At 40.0% G+C, this 20,211-nt stretch overlaps 1 protein-coding gene across 11 annotated transcripts in view; it reads left to right on the forward strand.

The window, feature by feature from the left end:
* The window catches only part of LOC124288818 (DISP complex protein LRCH3-like), a 111,567-nt gene that overhangs the window by 48,762 nt on the left and 42,594 nt on the right, over positions 1-20,211 (forward strand). For 10 of the 11 annotated variants that reach the window (XM_046725366.1, XM_046725368.1, XM_046725369.1 and 7 more), the window contains exons 2-9: positions 3,026-3,170; positions 4,610-4,739; positions 4,986-5,091; positions 5,479-5,615; positions 8,757-8,887; positions 9,640-9,772; positions 11,664-11,930; positions 18,590-18,939. In XM_046725366.1, coding sequence (XP_046581322.1) covers positions 3,026-3,170; positions 4,610-4,739; positions 4,986-5,091; positions 5,479-5,615; positions 8,757-8,887; positions 9,640-9,772; positions 11,664-11,930; positions 18,590-18,939 — 1,399 coding nt within the window. The remainder of the gene's footprint in view (positions 1-3,025; positions 3,171-4,609; positions 4,740-4,985; positions 5,092-5,478; positions 5,616-8,756; positions 8,888-9,639; positions 9,773-11,663; positions 11,931-18,589; positions 18,940-20,211) is intronic. The other variant, XM_046725372.1, reaches the window with a different exon arrangement.

A 20,211-nucleotide genomic window follows, 5' to 3' on the forward strand; every position in this document is an offset into this window, starting at 1 on the left:
AATGGGTTTCACACATTGTACCCATGTGGGAAATCGAATCCGGGTCTTCAGTGTGACGAGTCTTCATAAAGCACTGTATTGTTAGGACAGTTTTGTAAAGTTACTGGAATATGGTTTTAAGGGATCAAAACCTGATCAGAATTTACTAATTTTGTTCTGTGTAAACTGTGTCCTTTAGGGTATTTATGGTACGGCGTGGGTTGTATCTCTATTGACCATATATTTGTTGAAACATAGATGCTTTAAATAGTTTGAAAATTTGGCTGGAGTGACTCACAGAAAACAGATGATTGGGATGATTCATGCAGTGCTCTGTGCCCTCAAGTATGACATTGTACCCTTTAAGAATTTGCATAATTGCACTTTTTGCTGAAATACAATCAAATTGTCTCTTGTGTTACTGATTGTCTCCCCTGGTATTGTTCGGGTGAAGGTAGCGAGACAGTGTTAGAGAACATAAAACTGAGAAAATCAATTCTGGCTCCTTTTTCTCAACAGATGTTGAACTGAGGCATTCTACCAGTGGAAGATCCCTGTATTGAAATCAAACATTGCCAGTATTCCTGTTGTGTTTGGGAGTCAGATGGGGTACAGCTGTTTGGCTGCTTTGGGTAACAGCTCACTTTGGAATGGATGAGGAATATTCAGCAAGTCGTAACAGATTTAATTAAATTTTATATATGCAATGGACCTCTTGCTTAGGTGTTATAAAATGGTTGTTCTGGATGCATATTGTCTGGCATTTCCACTGAAATATTGTTCAGCAGTCGTCATTCTCGTATTCATGCAGGGTTTTATCGAGGATTCTACACCAAGTGACCTCAAATTGAAAAAAATATTATTATTATTTTGTTTAAACTTGGGGTATCTCAAAGTTGTTATTTCCTCAATCTGAGTTATTTTAACATTGAATAATTAATTTATTTATGCGAGTGGCCCTAAGTGATGAGGCTGTAGACATGGCCGTATCTGCAACACAGTAGGGGTAAGGTGGTCTAGGACAATATACTCAAGAGGGCGGTGGGGTAGCCTAGTGGTTAAAGCGTTGGCTCGTCACGGCGAAGACCCGGGTTCGAATCCCCACATGGGTACAAAGTGTGAAGCCCGTTTCTGGTGTCCCCTGCCATGATGTTGCTGGAATATTGCTAAAAGCGGCGTAAAACGAAACTCAGTCAGTCAGTCAATATACTCAACTTATGAGTTACCCGTTGTTCTATTTGCAATGTACCTACTTAAACCGTCACAGTAGAGGTAAATGGTAAGGTGGTCTACGACACACAAAATATTGAACTTATTAATTCCCCTTTGATCTATTTGCAATGTACCTATTTAGAAAGTCATTTGAAAACAAGTGTCAAGCACTTGGATCAGTGATATTGAAAATGCATACATGCTCGATTAAAGAGATTACTAGGTGTAAACATCTCTTTTCAAAAGGGCAACCCTCCATTTTCCAACCTGAGCCTATCTAGACCAGGTGGAGCAAAGTGAGAGGTTGACATTAAACAATAATAAAGTCCACATTAGCAGGATATTAAGAGTTGAAACTCCATATGGTCCGTATTATTTCTCTATTACTGTCGCCTGGCAGTGAACAAGATGAACTTCCGACATCGAAGCTATTACACAGGCTTTGCTCTGAAGTAATGCAGAACATTACATAACACCCATGTGTCACTGTTTTATATTTCCTAAAGTAATTTCAAGGTATTTTGTATGTGTTGTTTTGGCCAGGGAAAATAGTTCTAAATTCTTGTATTGGTGAGGTCAGAAATTATCATGAATTACCGTAGTCCATACAATAAGCTCACTTACGTGACAACAGTGTGTGCTTGATGTAAAACATTTCATATTGGGCTGGCATAAAGAGTGTTTGTTTGGAGACATGCACTTGTGCCTTCATTTGTATATGTTGCAGAGAAAGCACCTGTCATGAATTCATGAATTGTGTTCAGTGATAAGGTGAAATAGTTGTAGATAATTAATACATTTAATAGAAATAATGACGTCAACAATAATACACTGGTGCCTGTGTGGTGATGTTTGCACTCGTGCTCAAATTTTTGTTAACTTGATTATTTCCAACCTTATGGGTAATAAATAACAGTATAACACTTTCCCCACCCTAGAGTGTTGAGATGGGCTATCCCCCTATCAGTCATAACTACCACCTATATCAGTGTTTATTGCAGTTTAATAAGACCCCTGCTTATTTCAGACGTCAATCATGTCCAATAGCTGTCAATCATCAATTTCTTATATCTGACGGTGAATACCATCTTGTATCCAACGCCCATTGGGAGTTGATATGGCCTAGTGGTTCAAAACTGATAGCCCCTCATTAGGTAATGGCAACGGCAAGATAAATAACCTTGCTTGGAGTCTGTCTTCATGTGGGCCCAAGTGGTCAATCATGTTTCAAGATAGCACAACTGTAGACTTGTAGATAATAAATCCAGGTGGCTGTTGCTGCCTGCTCGATCAGCCTTACTGGTGGTTGGTCCTTCAACCTGTCAGGAACCATGGGCCTGGTGTTGCCTGATACTTAACAAACAGTACTTGAGGCATCCATTAAAGTGTGTTGTGACTGGCGTGGAATTTATGTTAACCTTTCAATACATATACAAACAATACTTATGTACATTTAAAGAAACTCACAAGTTAAGTAATGGTAAAATATGGTTGTCAGGCAAATCATCTGCAGCCATGCCCAGATTAGATTTGCCATATGTTGAGTTCTGATATTGAGGACTGGTTGTCAAAAAAGGTGTTGAACATTCTTACACGTCTGAAAATGTGGCTTTGAAAATACACTTTGTATTGCATATACAAAACTTGTATAAAACAAATATTATTTATCTTGCTATGAGATGCTAAACTGATTCTCATAACATATCGAATGTATATTTGAATATGTCTGACATCATATTGTCCCTATCGAAAGTTGTGTGTGAAACTGGGAATTTTTAGATTGCATTTCTGGCAGGAATGATGCTCTTGACTAATATCTCTCCTCTCATTTCAGATTTGTCCAAGAATCGTCTAGGAGATGTGCCTCAAGAAGTGTGTGAATATCATTCTATGGAGAGACTGAACTGCTACCACAATGTGATCAAAGTCATACCGGAAGCTATAGTGCAGCTTCAGGCACTAACTCATTTAAACCTCAGGTGAGCTTGTTAACCCCTTTGCTGATAACCAGTGACAGTGTTTATGTTGGGCACTTTTAGTTCTTCAGGGATCTGGAAATGTGATATGTCATATGTAGAGGTTAACCCACGGACAGGAGTGTCCCAGTTACTGACTCTGTCCTCTTCTTTTCATAACCAATTTCCTTAAAATCATTTCAGATCTTTTAGAAAACAATGCTTGAGTATGGCCCAATCTGAAAACCTGCATATATGCTGAACCAAAAAAATGTTATGCGTCATGAATGTTTTGGGGGCCTATCTTTTTTAAATTATCCTCTACTTGAAAAATATCAACCAAAATATTCCTGATCCTGGACTTATTTTGCTCAGTATATGTATAGTATCCTATTATGGGAAAGGTGGAGCTATATGTTATCAGCAAAGGAATTAACATAGCTTTGTGAATCCAATTGTAAGGAATGGCACAGGTAAGTTGTTTTGTGCAACTGTGACTGATTCATGAGGAGGTATGATGATTTTTGAAGAAAATCACTCGATGATCAAGAACAGGAAATCCAATACAAGGACACTGAGCTTCAATATGTAATAGTTTTCATTGAATACAAGGTTCTGTGGACAAACACCTGCAAGAGTGGTTGTTAGGAATACAGCACCTACAGGAGTGGTTGTTAGGAATACAGCACCTACAGGAGCGGTTGTTAGGAATACAGCACCCTAGTGTGTTGTTGATTCATGGAAGACTGTTCTAGATCAAATGTTAGCATGTCGTGCAGAGGATACACTACTGACAGCCTACAGAAGGAAAAAAACCCGAAGTGAACCTTCTTCCCACCTGTTGCCTAAACTGGAATGTGGAGTCAGCTGAGCGATAATGCAGTTGTTGGAAAATATCAGTTTGTGAATGTAAACCTTTGAGAAAGGTTCAGTGCAGTCTGATGCTATCAGATATATTATCTTTAAGTGTGTATAATATTTCAGCCATTACATAATGTTGGTAATGCAGAAATAGATTCAACAGCATTCATGATGCTTCTGCACAACTGCCACTAGTAATGATCCTCTTGGGGCTGGTTTTCAACCAAATGTGTAGTAGTTCAGCTGAATGCTGTTGGTATTAGTATTGACTGTGATATGTGGAAAGGAAAGTAGTATCAATGGGCAGTTAGATCCAAGGGAGGCAACTCTCACTTCACAACATGAAGATAACAAATTCTCACATAATGGCATCAGATATTTTGATTAACATACATTTTGTATAAATTTAGCAGATGATAATCTTGTTGAATATGATGATGAATCTTGTTAGGACATAGAGCAATAGTAAAGTGAAACTTGTTATCTATTTATACTACAGATATGTTTTTCCTGTAATATAGTAACAAGTATGATATTCTGAGGTGGAATGGGTTTCTTTTGATATTTCCATGCATAGGCTTTTTATAAATTTTCTATTTTAGTCGGAACCAATTGTGTGTCTTGCCACCGACATTATGTCAACTACAAGCCCTGGAGGTTTTACTGGCCAGTAACAACAAACTTGTCTCATTGCCAGAGGAAATAGGAAAATTAGAAAAGCTCATGGACTTGGTAAGTAAAGAAATGGCATATGTTCGGAAATATGACAACCTACATGCTTTGAATTGGACAGATGTAGCATTAGAAAATTATCCCCCAAACCCTACATATTTAGTAGGGAATAACTTTGTGGAAAATAAACTTGAAAATAAAATCTACAGCTCATTACCTTCTAACAGCTTTTACATATTTTATAGCCATGGCCAAAGGACTCGTGCTTATTTAGGTCAATGAGTGTGATGTTTTTATTTGTTGCAGGATGTTAGTTGCAATGAGATCTCACATCTCCCGGGCCAGATCGGTGACCTTGGTTCTCTCAGGTGTCTCAATGTTCGCAGAAACTTACTCGTGGAGCTGCCTGCAGGTGAGCTGCAGTACATTCTGACATGACCTCCTTTACTGTGACCTGTGGTAGAATGGTTTCTTCATATATCTTTGGTTATCTTTTCAACTGATCATTCATCAGCAACAACCAGTTGCTAATATTTTGTGTATTTTGTCCAAATTACTTCTTAAAGTGTTGGAATTCTTTGTAAATGAAAATGTCACGTTAGTTTCATACAACTGATCTGTGTTGTTGTCCAAAATATGTTCAAATATTTAAATGTAAAAAGAATTGTTTCATATATATGATATTAAATACACATTTTTCTCCTATGCACTGTCTCATTCTAAGAAAACAGAAGTAGTAATTATTAAGAATATGAATGGCTTCTAAAATAATTGTATATGTCTGTTCTTTACTTTTCAGAAATTTGTAAATTAAACCTCAGGAAGTTAGACTTTTCGAGTAACAGAATAGATAAGATTCCCACAGTCTTTCGGAAAATAGAATCCTTAGAAGAAATGGTCCTGGACCACAATCCCTTGTCGCTACCTCCCGCACATGTAAGTATTGGCACCTTGTGTACTTAGTAGTTGTAGGATGTACAATACACATAGTCATTGTGGGACAGTGGTGTAAGGTGCTGGCACCACCCAACCAGTTTGTGTTTGAGATCTGGCATCTGCAGTTCATTGCAACCTTGTAGACTTTGTAAAGTTGTAGGATGTACAATACATATAGTCATTGTGGGACAGTGGTGTAAGGTGCTGGCACCACCCAACCAGTTTGTGTTTGAGATCTGGCATCTGCAGTTTATTGCAACCTTGTAGACTTTGTAAAGTTGTAGGATGTACAATACACATAGTCATTGTGGGACAGTGGTGCAAGGTGCTGGCACCACCCAACCAGTTTGTGTTTGAGATCTGGCATCTGCAGTTTATTGCAACCTTGTAGACTTTGTAAAGTTGTAGGATGTACAATACACATAGTCATTGTGGGACAGTGGTGCAAGGTGCTGGCACCGCCCAGCCAGTTTGTGTTTGAGATCTGGCATTTGCAGTTCATTGCAACCTTGTAGACTTTGTAAAGTTGTAGGATGTACAATACATATAGTCATTGTGGGGCAGTGGTGCAAGGTGCTGGCACAACCCAGCCAGTTTGTGTTTGAGATCTGGCATCTGCAGTTCACTGCAACCTTGTAGACTTTGTAAAGTTGTAGGATGTACAATACATATAGTCATTGTGGGGCAGTGGTGTAAGGTGCTGGCACAACCCAGCCAGTTTGTGTTTGAGATCTGGCATCTGCAGTTCACTGCAACCTTGTAGACTTTGTAAAGTTGTAGGATGTACAATACATATAGTCATTGTGGGACAGTGGTGCAAGGTGCTGGCACAACCCAGCCAGTTTGTGTTTGAGATCTGGCATCTGCAGTTCATTGCAACCTTGTAGACTTTGTAAAGTTGTAGGATGTACAATACATATAGTCATTGTGGGACAGTGGTGCAAGGTGCTGGCACAACCCAGCCAGTTTGTGTTTGAGATCTGGCATTTGCAGTTCATTGCAACCTTGTAGACTTTGTAAAGTTGTAGGATGTACAATACATATAGTCATTGTGGGACAGTGGTGCAAGGTGCTGGCACAACCCAGCCAGTTTGTGTTTGAGATCTGGCATCTGCAGTTCACTGCAACCTTGTAGACTTTGTAAAGTTGTAGGATGTACAATACACATAGTCATTGTGGGACAGTGGTGCAAGGTGCTGGCACCACCCAGCCAGTTTGTGTTTGAGATCTGGCATCTGCAGTTTATTGCAACCTTGTAGACTTTGTAAAGTTGTAGGATGTACAATACACATAGTCATTGTGGGACAGTGGTGCAAGGTGCTGGCACCGCCCAGCCAGTTTGTGTTTGAGATCTGGCATTTGCAGTTCATTGCAACCTTGTAGACTTTGTAAAGTTGTAGGATGTACAATACACATAGTCATTGTGGGACAGTGGTGCAAGGTGCTGGCACCACCCAGCCAGTTTGTGTTTGAGATCTGGCATCTGCAGTTTATTGCAACCTTGTAGACTTTGTAAAGTTGTAGGATGTACAATACATATAGTCATTGTGGGGCAGTGGTGCAAGGTGCTGGCACAACCCAGCCAGTTTGTGTTTGAGATCTGGCATCTGCAGTTCACTGCAACCTTGTAGACTTTGTAAAGTTGTAGGATGTACAATACACATAGTCATTGTGGGACAGTGGTGCAAGGTGCTGGCACAACCCAGCCAGTTTGTGTTTGAGATCTGGCATCTGCAGTTCACTGCAACCTTGTAGACTTTGTAAAGTTGTAGGATGTACAATACATATAGTCATTGTGGGGCAGTGGTGCAAGGTGCTGGCACAACCCAGCCAGTTTGTGTTTGAGATCTGGCATCTGCAGTTCACTGCAACCTTGTAGACTTTGTAAAGTTGTAGGATGTACAATACATATAGTCATTGTGGGACAGTGGTGCAAGGTGCTGGCACAACCCAGCCAGTTTGTGTTTGAGATCTGGCATCTGCAGTTCACTGCAACCTTGTAGACTTTGTAAAGTTGTAGGATGTACAATACACATAGTCATTGTGGGGCAGTGGTGCAAGGTGCTGGCACCACCCAACCAGTTTGTGTTTGAGATCTGGCATCTGCAGTTCACTGCAACCTTGTAGACTTTGTAAAGTTGTAGGATGTACAATACATATAGTCATTGTGGGACAGTGGTGTAAGGTGCTGGCACCACCCAACCAGTTTGTGTTTGAGATCTGGCATCTGCAGTTCACTGCAACCTTGTAGACTTTGTAAAGTTGTAGGATGTACAATACACATAGTCATTGTGGGGCAGTGGTGCAAGGTGCTGGCACCACCCAACCAGTTTGTGTTTGAGATCTGGCATCTGCAGTTCACTGCAACCTTGTAGACTTTGTAAAGTTGTAGGATGTACAATACACATAGTCATTGTGGGACAGTGGTGTAAGGTGCTGGCACCACCCAACCAGTTTGTGTTTGAGATCTGGCATCTGCAGTTCACTGCAACCTTGTAGACTTTGTAAAGTTGTAGGATGTACAATACATATAGTCATTGTGGGACAGTGGTGCAAGGTGCTGGCACAACCCAGCCAGTTTGTGTTTGAGATCTGGCATCTGCAGTTTATTGCAACCTTGTAGACTTTGTAAAGTTGTAGGATGTACAATACACATAGTCATTGTGGGACAGTGGTGCAAGGTGCTGGCACCACCCAGCCAGTTTGTGTTTGAGATCTGGCATCTGCAGTTCACTGCAACCTTGTAGACTTTGTAAAGTTGTAGGATGTACAATACACATAGTCATTGTGGGACAGTGGTGCAAGGTGCTGGCACCACCCAGCCAGTTTGTGTTTGAGATCTGGCATCTGCAGTTTATTGCAACCTTGTAGACTTTGTAAAGTTGTAGGATGTACAATACACATAGTCATTGTGGGACAGTGGTGCAAGGTGCTGGCACCCCCAGCCAGTTTGTGTTTGAGATCTGGCATTTGCAGTTCATTGCAACCTTGTAGACTTTGTAAAGTTGTAGGATGTACAGGAACTTCAGTTGTGTGTTACACTGTGTGCTATCACCACCCGCTCACTGTAAATAGAACATTGTTTAGTTTTATTGGTGATACGACTCTTATCTGATGTTTATATATGACTGTATCTTCCAGATCTGTACGAGAGGACGACAGCACATAATGAAGTTTTTACAAATTGAAGCAATTAAGGAGGACCGGAAACGAGGAATCCTTAATGACATGGACATGAAGAAACTTGCCAGGAAGTCATTGCCACCACAACAGTAAGTGTTGCTTGCTTACATGACAATGTGTTGGGATCTATCCCGATTTGATACATTTTATAGTGGCCATCATAGAGTGGAATACTGCCACATTATACAACACAGAAGTATTTAAATGGTTCCACCTTGTTTGGAAAGGAGGTCAAGGGTTAAAGGGCTAGTGTATCATTTATTTGAGAGGCATTTAGAAGTTGGAGCACTAAGTAATGATAACATATTATGAATGTTGAGTGGTATTTCATTGTCCGTTACCCACTGCTTTTAAATATGTGCGTATTTCAGTCATTTTACTCACCTAAGTATTATGTCATTGAGTAAGTTTACTAAGCAGGTATGTCCTGCCTTATATCATACCTAATCAAAACCAACTTAAATATTATGAAAATGATTTCATAAAAAAAAATCACTTATCCAATACTGACAGTACAACACTAGTCCTATACTAACAGTGCAACTTGATACCAATCAATGTCTTTTTTCATTACGCAAGCGATTTTTATAAATATATTCCGTACACATTTGTTTTAAACTTTTTGTGTATCTAACATTTTAAATGCGTATTTGGTACGCAACAATTATTTTTCAATTCGTAATTGGAAATTTTCTATGCGTATTTAACCCGGATACGCATCTTATCTGGGCCTCTGATAATATATACTATATATTGAATGCATGTAATGGATCTTTGGGGTTTGGTTCATGTTAGTAATTGCTGTTACTGTGTAACTTACAAGTGACTTGATCAACTCCAGAACATCAGATGAACTCCGCAATATGTTGTTGGAAAGTCCAGAGTCTCGGTGGAAACGGCACACAGTCCTCAGCGCCGACTCTGGTTACAGCACCACTGATAGTCTGGAAAAGTGTGGGTGGTCACCCTCGGAGGTAGGTCATGTGATTGCCCCATATGGCATCATGGTCAGCTGATTGGCTCACATTGTTGCCCAGTGGAGTCGTGAGAAAGAATGGTTTCTTTTCTCATTTCTGCACTGTTTGAATATTTACGTTTGCATGTGTTTTAAGAACTGCTTTTAGATATTTTTGTTGTTAACAAAGATTCAAGAAAGTCAGGAAATTTCCAAATTTGTTGAAACATGCCCATTATTTAGGACAAGGTTTGTTCAATGTTAGCTATGGACTAAGTAATGTATCGTAAACATTTATTTGACGAATAAGACCGGTAAATATTTTCCCAATCATTCAGCGATTTGTGAATTTTCTACTTCCCCATGATCCTTGCTAGACCTGCTGGAAATAGCCAAATATTCTTCAAATCTCTTCTTTCACTGTGGCCTATGACTATTTTAGAGGCATGAAGATAAGATGGGCGCTTCGCCAACCAACTCTCTCCATGGCTGTATAATCATCTGTATGTCATGTAGATAACTGTCCCTACTTCAACATGTACGATGCTGGCATGATACTCTGTTCCTCTATCTTTGGGAAATATGAGTTTGATAATGTTTATATACACATAGACGTGATATAAATCCTGTAGGATTTTGTGAATAAGGAAATTTGAGTTGCCTCCCTTACATTATGTTTACATTACATTCAGTTCTTGTTTCCAATATTTATGGGTGTGATATTTAAATTTCTTATCTAATTTCACCGCTTCACCCCAATTCGAGTCTTGTGTGAGATATTACAGTCTGAATTACATTTTGATATTTGTTGAATTATTAAATCTTGACAAAAGTTATAGTGTTGTATATTTATTTGATTTGAATTTGTTTGCTGTAACCAAATGCATCTTCCATTGTCTTTGTGTTATTAATAGCACTAACCCTTGAATGTTCCTAACAATTCATGTTCATACTTGCACACATGATTTCGCTGAATTCCTCAACTTAGTCTGTGCCAAACTCTTACAATTTAATCACATTCTTGTGTTTTGAAAACTGTGTAAAGTTTACGAGGGCAGTTAGCCTTCCAACTAAAAATGTTAATTTGCCCAGCAGAAAATATTGCTTGACTTCATTTAAGGCTAGACTCTAGGCACAGACTGTTAACTTTTAAATTTGTCTAACTAACTTTTTGAAATTGTTTCTATTTTCATTTTCCCCAAATGCTGAAATTAATGGAATGGAAATTGAATTTCATTTTCATTTGCTTTGATTACTAAAGATGCTCCAAGTATTGTTTTCAAGTAATTTTAAGGAATTTCTCCTGTGCAATTCCAATTGTATTTAATTTCAATATGTCAAGAAAATTTACATTTATGTTTGTGTGGAAGATGCCTTTGGTAAATCTTAAGCCTCTCATTGTAAATATTCTACTTTAGTAAGTAGGTGACTTTGTATAGATGCATGATATATTATTGTAGTATGCTCCTAAGCACTGTTCTTTGTTAATGTTCCCTGAGAAATTACCAGCATTTGTATCTTTCTAGGATGGCAAGGAAAGTTAAAAGTGAAGAGTTACTATAAGCTGTTGGCTTCTGACACTCACTGTTTGTCATCTCTGTCATGGCTGTTTTGGTCGAAATTTATATTTCTGCTAATCATTTCAAATGTTTGATGGAGATTGACAAAAATAGTATACATCAGCAGGGTGAGATGTTCATGTAGAATAACAGCTCTCTGGAAACTTTTACAAGATGAAGACAGAATTTTGGAATTCAATGTTTCACAAAGCTTATCCTGAATGTAGGGTTGTTTTGGAAGGGATACAAAACCGGTACTTTCGACGGTCTTTTTGCTGTAGTTGCTTCCGTTTGTCTTTGACCATTTTGTTTAATGTGAGCATGTTGGTTTCTCCCTGCGCCTCTGTACAGGTTCCAATAGACATCGATGATGCCAATTCTCTTGCCCTTAAGGCCGGGGAGGCGGTCAAGGAACAGAGGCATGGAAGAGAAATGGACCTCCAGAGAAGATTCACCCAAGAAGCTTATCGTAAACCGACCGTAGAACACATGGAGGCCCACGACCTCCCCCCACCCCCACCCCACCTCTCGCCAGGCTCCGACTCTGACAGTCAGAGCATGACCCTTCCGGTTCCCCTGCCCCTTTCGTCGACGGCCCTGGAAGATGAGTTCACCAGGGTTAGTTCCCTTAGTTATGAATCTAGTTGGAAAGATAGATGTGTCAAGATGGATTGGACTGATTGGCTTACCTCCTAACTCGGCTCCTTTACTCTCTCCCCTGACTGTCTCTCAGCCTCCTGGCTAATTGCACCACGCTTAACATAATGACTTAAAGATCATTACATCTACCGTATCTACAGATCGGTTTATATATAGCAGTATACTCCAGCTTGTTCTCATTCACCTAATATCACGATCACAGCACTGCATATAGGCTTAGTGTCATGGGCCCTGATCTACAGTGATCTTATGGTGATCGTAACTCCCGTTCTTTAGCATTGGCTTACGATCTGTGCACCATTAACTTCATTCTGTGGAACGGGGCCCTGGTATACTTAGTGCGATGTCGGACAATGTATTCTCAATCATGTAGGTTGTCATCCATAAATTTACTTGCAACAATTAGTTTCAAATTTTCGAAAGGAGCTTATAATTTTTTTGTTGAAGTAAAAATATCTGAAAATAAGTTTTTAAGTTATTAATATTATTATCATGTATGCTGTCTGAGCTCTTTTGTACCTCCCACAGCCTGATTACTTTTCACAAGAGCAAGGATATTTTTTCACTTCAATATGAAGCAGTCTGAATTAAAGTTGTTAAATGATTTCTTTTTTAAGTCTATGTAGGTTTTAGTGCACTCAAGAAGTTCCATCATCTTGATAATTATTTTTTTCTCTGAAAAAATGCTTGAAATGGTGAAGAAAAAGTCATATATCCCAACTGATAGCAAAGGATTTAAAATCTGTTTCTAAAACAGGGTTTATATCAGCTGAATGTATGGGTCATAGGGGTGAACTTAGTGTATCATATCCCAGTGGGGACCATGTTATGATATTGCCTGACTTAGTATCACCATGGGGTAGCCTAGTGGTTAAGGCATTTGATTCCCCACAGTGTGTGAAGTCCATTTCTGGTGTCCCATTCCATGAGATTGCTGGAATATTGCTAAAAGCGGTGTAAGACTAAACTCACTCACTCACGACATGGCTTTGTGCACCTTCTCAAGCACTAGAGCAACTTTCAAGTGCACACAGTCTCTGACTGACATGCGAATGACATGTAGTCCCTGTACCCTGTTTGTTTCCCACATGCGTCTCTGGTCAGGGCTAATTTGGGGGAACCATATCAGGGCTCCAGATAATTTTTCAACATCAGGAGTACGTACTCCTTATTTGTTCAATATAGGAGTACTGGAAAACTTTTAAGTATACTCTTGTGTAAACAGGTCAATGAACAATAAAACAATACATTTTGCAGATAAATACGTCTGTAAATGATTGTAAGACCGTAAACCATTGCTGTGGTGCGTATCTTGCTATGTTTTCTAAATTATTTCCTACCATATCGTGCATATTTTTTATCCGTACATACGCCGATACAGACCTTATCTGGAGCCCTGCATATGATCAAAATGTGTGTCATTTTTTATGAAGGAGAAAGTGGAATTTGGGAATAAGCACTATTTCAGTAACTTTTAATCTTGTTATCCACCCAATAATGTGGCATTAAAGTTTTTGGTTGAACAGAATATATTGCTCATAGACCAAGGAAAATTTTTTTAAAGTAGTAACGACAAAAATAATAAATGTTTGGGTTGTGCTAATGTTATTTGTTGAACATTGTCAAAATATTCAGATTTGTTTTTTAATCCTATTAAGGTTGCAGATTATTGTATTTTCTGAAGATGTTAATATGAGTTGTGGGTTATTCTTTTACCTCCATCCTGAAAAAATGTAGGGTAGGGAGCAGGGATGACGGTGTCATGACAAACACGTTCTGCTACCTGACTAGGTGGGATTGTAAGTGTAATATGAACAGACACAGGTATGATCACAGGAGAAGCAATTGTAGGTGTACAGTATTTCAAGATGGCGATTGAAAGCTTATCAAGAGTTCTGATGACCTATCAGAGGCCCTGGTAATGATAAAAGTATTCAAGATGTACCAGTTGTGTGAAATGTAAGTTCTTGGTGGGAGAGACAACAAATTTCCAGATTAATGTCCCTTTTATATATAGACCACCCAACACTAATCATCTTAAAAGGAGTGTCCTGGTCTATCATGATTTATCTGTTTGTCATTCATACAGTCCATAGTGTGCATAAAATAGGATGGAATGTGGCGTTTCATTTGGAACATCTTGGTACAACATTTATTTCAAAATCTTGAACCAAAAATGTAGACATTTTTTCTTTATTCTTTATGAAAAGCAGCAACCTGTCAAAGACGTGACCAACCTGTACATGATGAGGAATATCATCTCAGTGTGACCGGTCTGTTAGGGATAAGGAATATCTCGTAGTGACCGGTCTGTTAGGGATAAGGAATATCATCTCGGTGTCACCGGTCTGTTAGGGATAAGGAATATCATCTTGGTGTCACCAGTCTGTTAGGGATAAGGAATATCATCTCGGTGTCACCGGTCTGTTACGGATAAGGAATATCATCTCGGTGTGTGACTGGTCTGTTAGGGATAAGGAATATCATCTTGGTGTGACCGGTCTGTTAGGGATAAGGAATATCATCTGTGTGTGACCGGTCTGTTAGGGATAAGGAATATCATCTCGGTGTCACCGGTCTGTTAGGGATAAGGAATATCATCTTGGTGTCACCAGTCTGTTAGGGATAAGGAATATCATCTCGGTGTCACCGGTCTGTTAGGGATAAGGAATATCATCTCGGTGTGTGACTGGTCTGTTAGGGATAAGGAATATCATCTTGGTGTGACCAGTCTGTTAGGGATAAGGAATATCATCTCGGTGTGACCGGTCTGTTAGGGATAAGGAATATCATCTCGGTGTTTCCAGTCTGTTAGGGATAAGGAATATCATCTCGGTGTTTCCAGTCTGTTAGGGATAAGGAATATCATCTCGGTGTGACCGGTCTGTTAGAGATAAGGAATATCATCTCGGTGTGACCGGCCTGTTAGGGATAAGGAATATCATCTTGGTGTTTCCAGTCTGTTAGGGATAAGGAATATCATCTCGGTGTGACCGGTCTGTTAGGGATAAGGAATATCATCTCGGTGTGACCGGTCTGTTAGGGATAAGAAATATCATCATCTTGGTGTGACCGGTCTGTTACGGATAAGGAATATCATCTCGGTGTGACCGGTCTGTTAGGGATTAGGAATATCATCTCGGTGTGTGACTGGTCTGTTAGGGATAAGGAATATCATCTTGGTGTGACCGGTCTGTTAGGGATAAGGAATATCATCTCGGTGTGACCGGTCTGTTAGAGATAAGGAATATCATCTCGGTGTGACCGGTCTGTTAGGGATAAGGAATATCATCTCGGTGTTTCCAGTCTGTTAGGGATAAGGAATATCATCTCGGTGTGACCGGTCTGTTAGGGATAAGGAATATCATCTCGGTGTGACCGGTCTGTTAGGATAAGGAATATCATCATCTTGGTGTGACGGTCTGTTACGGATAAGGAATATCATCTCGGTGTGACCGGTCTGTTAGGGATTAGGAATATCATCTCGGTGTGTGACTGGTCTGTTAGGGATAAGGAATATCATCTTGGTGTGACCGGTCTGTTAGGGATAAGGAATATCATCTCGGTGTGACCGGTCTGTTAGAGATAAGGAATATCATCTCGGTGTGACCGGTCTGTTAGGGATAAGGAATATCATCTCGGTGTTTCCAGTCTGTTAGGGATAAGGAATATCATCTCGGTGTGACCGGTCTGTTAGGGATAAGGAATATCATCTCGGTGTGACCGGTCTGTTAGGGATAAGGAATATCATCTCGGTGTTACCAGTCTGTTAGGGATAAGGAATATCATCTCGGTTTGACCGGTCTGTTAGAGATAAGGAATATCATCTCGGTGTGACCGGTCTGTTAGGGATAAGGAATATCATCTGTGTGTGACCGGTCTGTTAGAGATAAGGAATATCATCTCGGTGTGTGACCGGTCTGTTAGGGATAAGGAATATCATCTGTGTGTGACCGGTCTGTTAGAGATAAGGAATTTCATTTCGGTGTGTGACCGGTCTGTTAGGGATAAGGAATATCATCTCGGTGTGACAGGCCTGTTAGGGATAAGGAATATCATCTCGGTGTGTGACCGGTCTGTTAGGGATAAGGAATATCATCTGTGCAGGACCGGTCTGTTAGGGATAAGGAATATCATCTCGGTGTTTGACCGGTCTCTTAGGGATAAGGAATATCATCTGTGCAGGACCGGTCTGTTAAGGATAAGGAATATCATCTCGGTGTGTGACTGGTGTGACCAGTCTGTTAGGGATAAGGAATATCATCTCGGTGTGTGACTGGTGTGACCGGCCTGTTAAGGATAAGGAATATCATCTCGGTGTGACCAGTCTGTTAGGATCAGACATATCATCTGCTTCGTGTTCTGTGAGTAATTGTCAGCATCCACACTGAAACTGGAATGGCTGCATGACACCAGGTGTTGAGATGTGACTATCCTAATTCACTGTTGTAGTTAACTAGATGTGCCACTAACTCCAAAATCCCAGCACGCTAACACTGCAAATCAAACAATGTTGAATGTACCGACAGATGCTTACTGATTTCAAACCTAATGGTGTTTATTGTTGCATACTATGCAGACAACGAATCATGAAACTTGCACATAACCCACAAATGTTGTTTTGTAATGATGACTAACAATAAAGTTGACCTGGAATCGTGTTCATGTGATGTTTAACAGCAATCAAGAATTTGGGGATTTTTTTTTTCTGCTTTTTATTTTCTTGCTTCTAGTAGGTAGCTACTTTAGTTGCTTTGAATGTTTGCAGTGATATTGTGATAGGCTTTGAATATTAGTTGTCACTCAGCACTCTACATTTATTATGTACATTAGCACCGCTTTTTTCTTATGCTCTTTAATCAAGCTAACTTAAAAACGTTTCTTGTTTCTTGAAAAAATGGATAGTGATGTTAGTTTGTTATGTGAAGTTATGTGAAGATATATCAAATGCTTTTCATAAACTGGAATTAGGATTAAATTCGTAATTCTTTCATATATATTCATATGCCATTCTTCACATAGTCTGTGAATAAATTATTCAAATTATTATGACGACACACTTAGTTCCAGCCAACAGTTTTCATCTTCTGTGGTCTTTGTTTTCTAACTGTAGATGACCAGCAAGATTTGTTGGTATGAATAAACATCAGGAGAAATATAGTGAGTGAGTGAGTGAGTTTGATTTTACACCGCTTTTAGCAATATTTCAGCAATATCACAGCGGGGGACACCAGAAATGGGCTTCACACATTTTGCCCATGTGGGGAATCGAACCCGGTCTTGGGCGTGACGAGCGAACGCTTTAACCACTAGGCTACCCCACCGCCCCTGGAGAAATATAGAAATACGAGAATGTGAAGACACTCCGAGAACTGTGTTATTTCAAGCACTAGAGTTGCTATATGGCTGAAACAATGCTGATGTGACGTTAAATTCTAACCCACTCACTCACTCAAATCACAAGGAACATGTTATCTACTATTTGTTGCAAGCAAGGTGATATAATGGTAGCATTGTTAGTCATGAAAGCTAATCACATTTAAGAAAATGTTCCTGTTTCCCAGTTGTTTAACAATAAAACAATCTAATGTAGCATACATGATACTATTTACTAAGTTTCAAAACGTGTGACCTTTTATTGTGACCTTTTACTGCAGATAGGGGTGGTGGGATAGCCCACTGGTTAAAGTGTTAACCCGTCATGCCGAAGACCCAGTTCGATTACCACATGGGTACAGTGTGTGAAGCCCATTTTCTGGTGTCTGCCACTGTGATATTGCTGGAATATTGCTAAAAGTGGCGTAAAACTAAACTCACTTATTTGCTCGCTCACTCAATACTGTGGCCAGATAAGGTTAGGTGACGTTAGGTTTTGCATACATTTGGTTTGACTTACAAATATGGCACATAACCAGTTAAAGATGGCCACACCTGAACATTCAGTTAGTTCCTAGTTTGAAAGTTTCCATGTCCAGTTAAACAATATTGTTGTTGAAATCACTGGAGGTGTAGTCCCAGGTGTTTTGTATGTGGCTTAGAGCACGGCATCAGCTAGGCTTCCGCTTCAAGCTTCACTGACAAGGCATGACCAAATCATTGTTTTTTTTAAATAAATACAGGAAAACCATTACATTATTTGTCCTTGTCCTTTGAAGACACGTGAATATCCAGGTTAGAATTGGTCGTCAGCAAGCCATGCTTGTCGTAAGAGGCGACAAACGTGATTGGGTCTTCAGGATCGCTGACTTGGTGACATTGTATATAATCACTGGATTGTCTGGTCCAGTCTATATTATTTACAGAAAGCCGCCATATAGCTAGAATATTGCTGAGGGCAGCATTAAACAACAAATCCAACCAACCAATCTTTTACATTAGATACTGTTCTGGAGTGTGTTAAAATCAGTATAAGAAATTAGTTTTCATGTAAATGTACTTATAATGAATTATGTGATATTAATGACAATTGTGGGGGGAATTTTTCACTGGAATTATTTTGTTTTTCCTATTTGTTAATCTTCAGAGAAGTAGATTTGTACAATTTATGATAAAATAAATGAATTCCAATCCAGATTATTGAGTCTCAAATTAACACAAAACATGTTTTTTGCATTCAGGAGCTGATCAGACAGAAAGCAGATTATGAACGGCGGAAAAAAGTTGCCGAACAAATTCGGCGTCAACAGGAGGAAGAAGAGGTGAAAAACGATGAGAAAGAGGAGCGAAGACGGGCTGCAATCAAAGTACAGGAGGAACAGAGGGCAGTGATAGAACGACAACGAGAACAACAGAGAGAAGAAGCACGCCTCGCGGAAGAAGCACATGCCCAGGAGGAAGCTCTCAGACAGGAAGAAGAGAGGATGAAGGAGGAGGCTCGATTGAGAGAAGAGCAACAAAGGAGGGAGGAAAGTCGGCAAGCAGAACAGCGGAAGCCAGAAGGTGTTCGAAGAGTCAAAGGAGAGAGCAAGTATGTATTGTCTGGAAGCTTTTATTGTTTGCTTTGGGGATAATTTAGTGGAGATGCATGTTCTTATGAATCAAAGATTACCGGCCCAGAGGCGATTGTATTGGTTTGCCATTTGACAGTCCATGATCATGTATGAGACTTATGATTTGCAGAGTGATCACTTTTTGCAAGTGAACTAACATGATACTGGTAAAGAAATTTAAGCTGAACCTTGACCGGTCCTCTCAGGAATTGCAACGGTCAGAGTCAACTGACACATGTCACCAGACGTGCGACAAGGACGTACATTATCTTAAGATCCTGTAATTCCTTGTACAGGGGTTATGACAGCATCAAACTCTGTGGTAAGATCTCCCAATAATTCGGACAATGTATACATTTTGATGGGGCCTTGCGGAAACCTATTAGAGAAAGAGCTGAACATCTGACTTTGATTCCCTCTTGCTCTCCTCCTGATGATGCTGTCAACGCGTCTGGTTATGCCAGTAATTCGGACAATGTATACATTTTGATGGGGCCTTGCGGAAACCTATTAAGAAAGAGCTGAACATCTGACTTTGATTCCCTCTTGCTCTCCTCCCGATGATGCTGTCATGGCATCTGGTTATGCCAATAGGTTTATCTTAGGTTTCTTTACCTTGTGACATCTGAGGATACCTTGACTAAAGTTAGATCCAAGGTTTGACTGCTGCATAATGCACAAATGAAAGTCTTGATGATTTCCATTGTTTGCCACTTCTGGAGCTGTCAGTGTCTCACCCAGGTAGGAGAGTACACATGTGGTCTCACCTTAGGGAAGTGAGTTTGTTCACCCAGGTAGGAGAGTACACATGTGGTCTCACCTTAGGGAAGTGAGTTTGTTCCCCAGGTAGGAGAGTACACATGTGGTCTCACCTTAGGGAAGTGAGTTTGTCCACCCAGGTAGGAGAGTACACATGTGGTCTCACCTTAGGGAAGTGAGTTTGTTCACCCAGGTAGGAGAGTACACATGTGGTCTCACCTTAGGGAAGTGAGTTTGTTCACCCAGGTAGGAGAGTACACATGTGGTCTCGCCTTAGGGAAGTGAGTTTGTTCACCCAGGTCAGAGAGTACACATGTGGTCTCGCCTTAGGCAAGTGAGTTTGTTCACCCAGGTAGGAGAGTACACATGTGGTCTCGCCTTAGGGAAGTGAGTTTGTTCACCCAGGTAGGAGAGTACACATGTGGTCTCGCCTTAGGGAAGTGAGTTTGTTCACCCAGGTAGGAGAGTACACATGTGGTCTCGCCTTAGGG

Source organism: Haliotis rubra, unplaced genomic scaffold, assembly GCF_003918875.1.
Source record: "Haliotis rubra isolate DU_JTF1 unplaced genomic scaffold, ASM391887v1 Scf426, whole genome shotgun sequence".
In the NCBI taxonomy this organism is placed as follows: Eukaryota; Metazoa; Mollusca; class Gastropoda; order Lepetellida; family Haliotidae; genus Haliotis; species Haliotis rubra.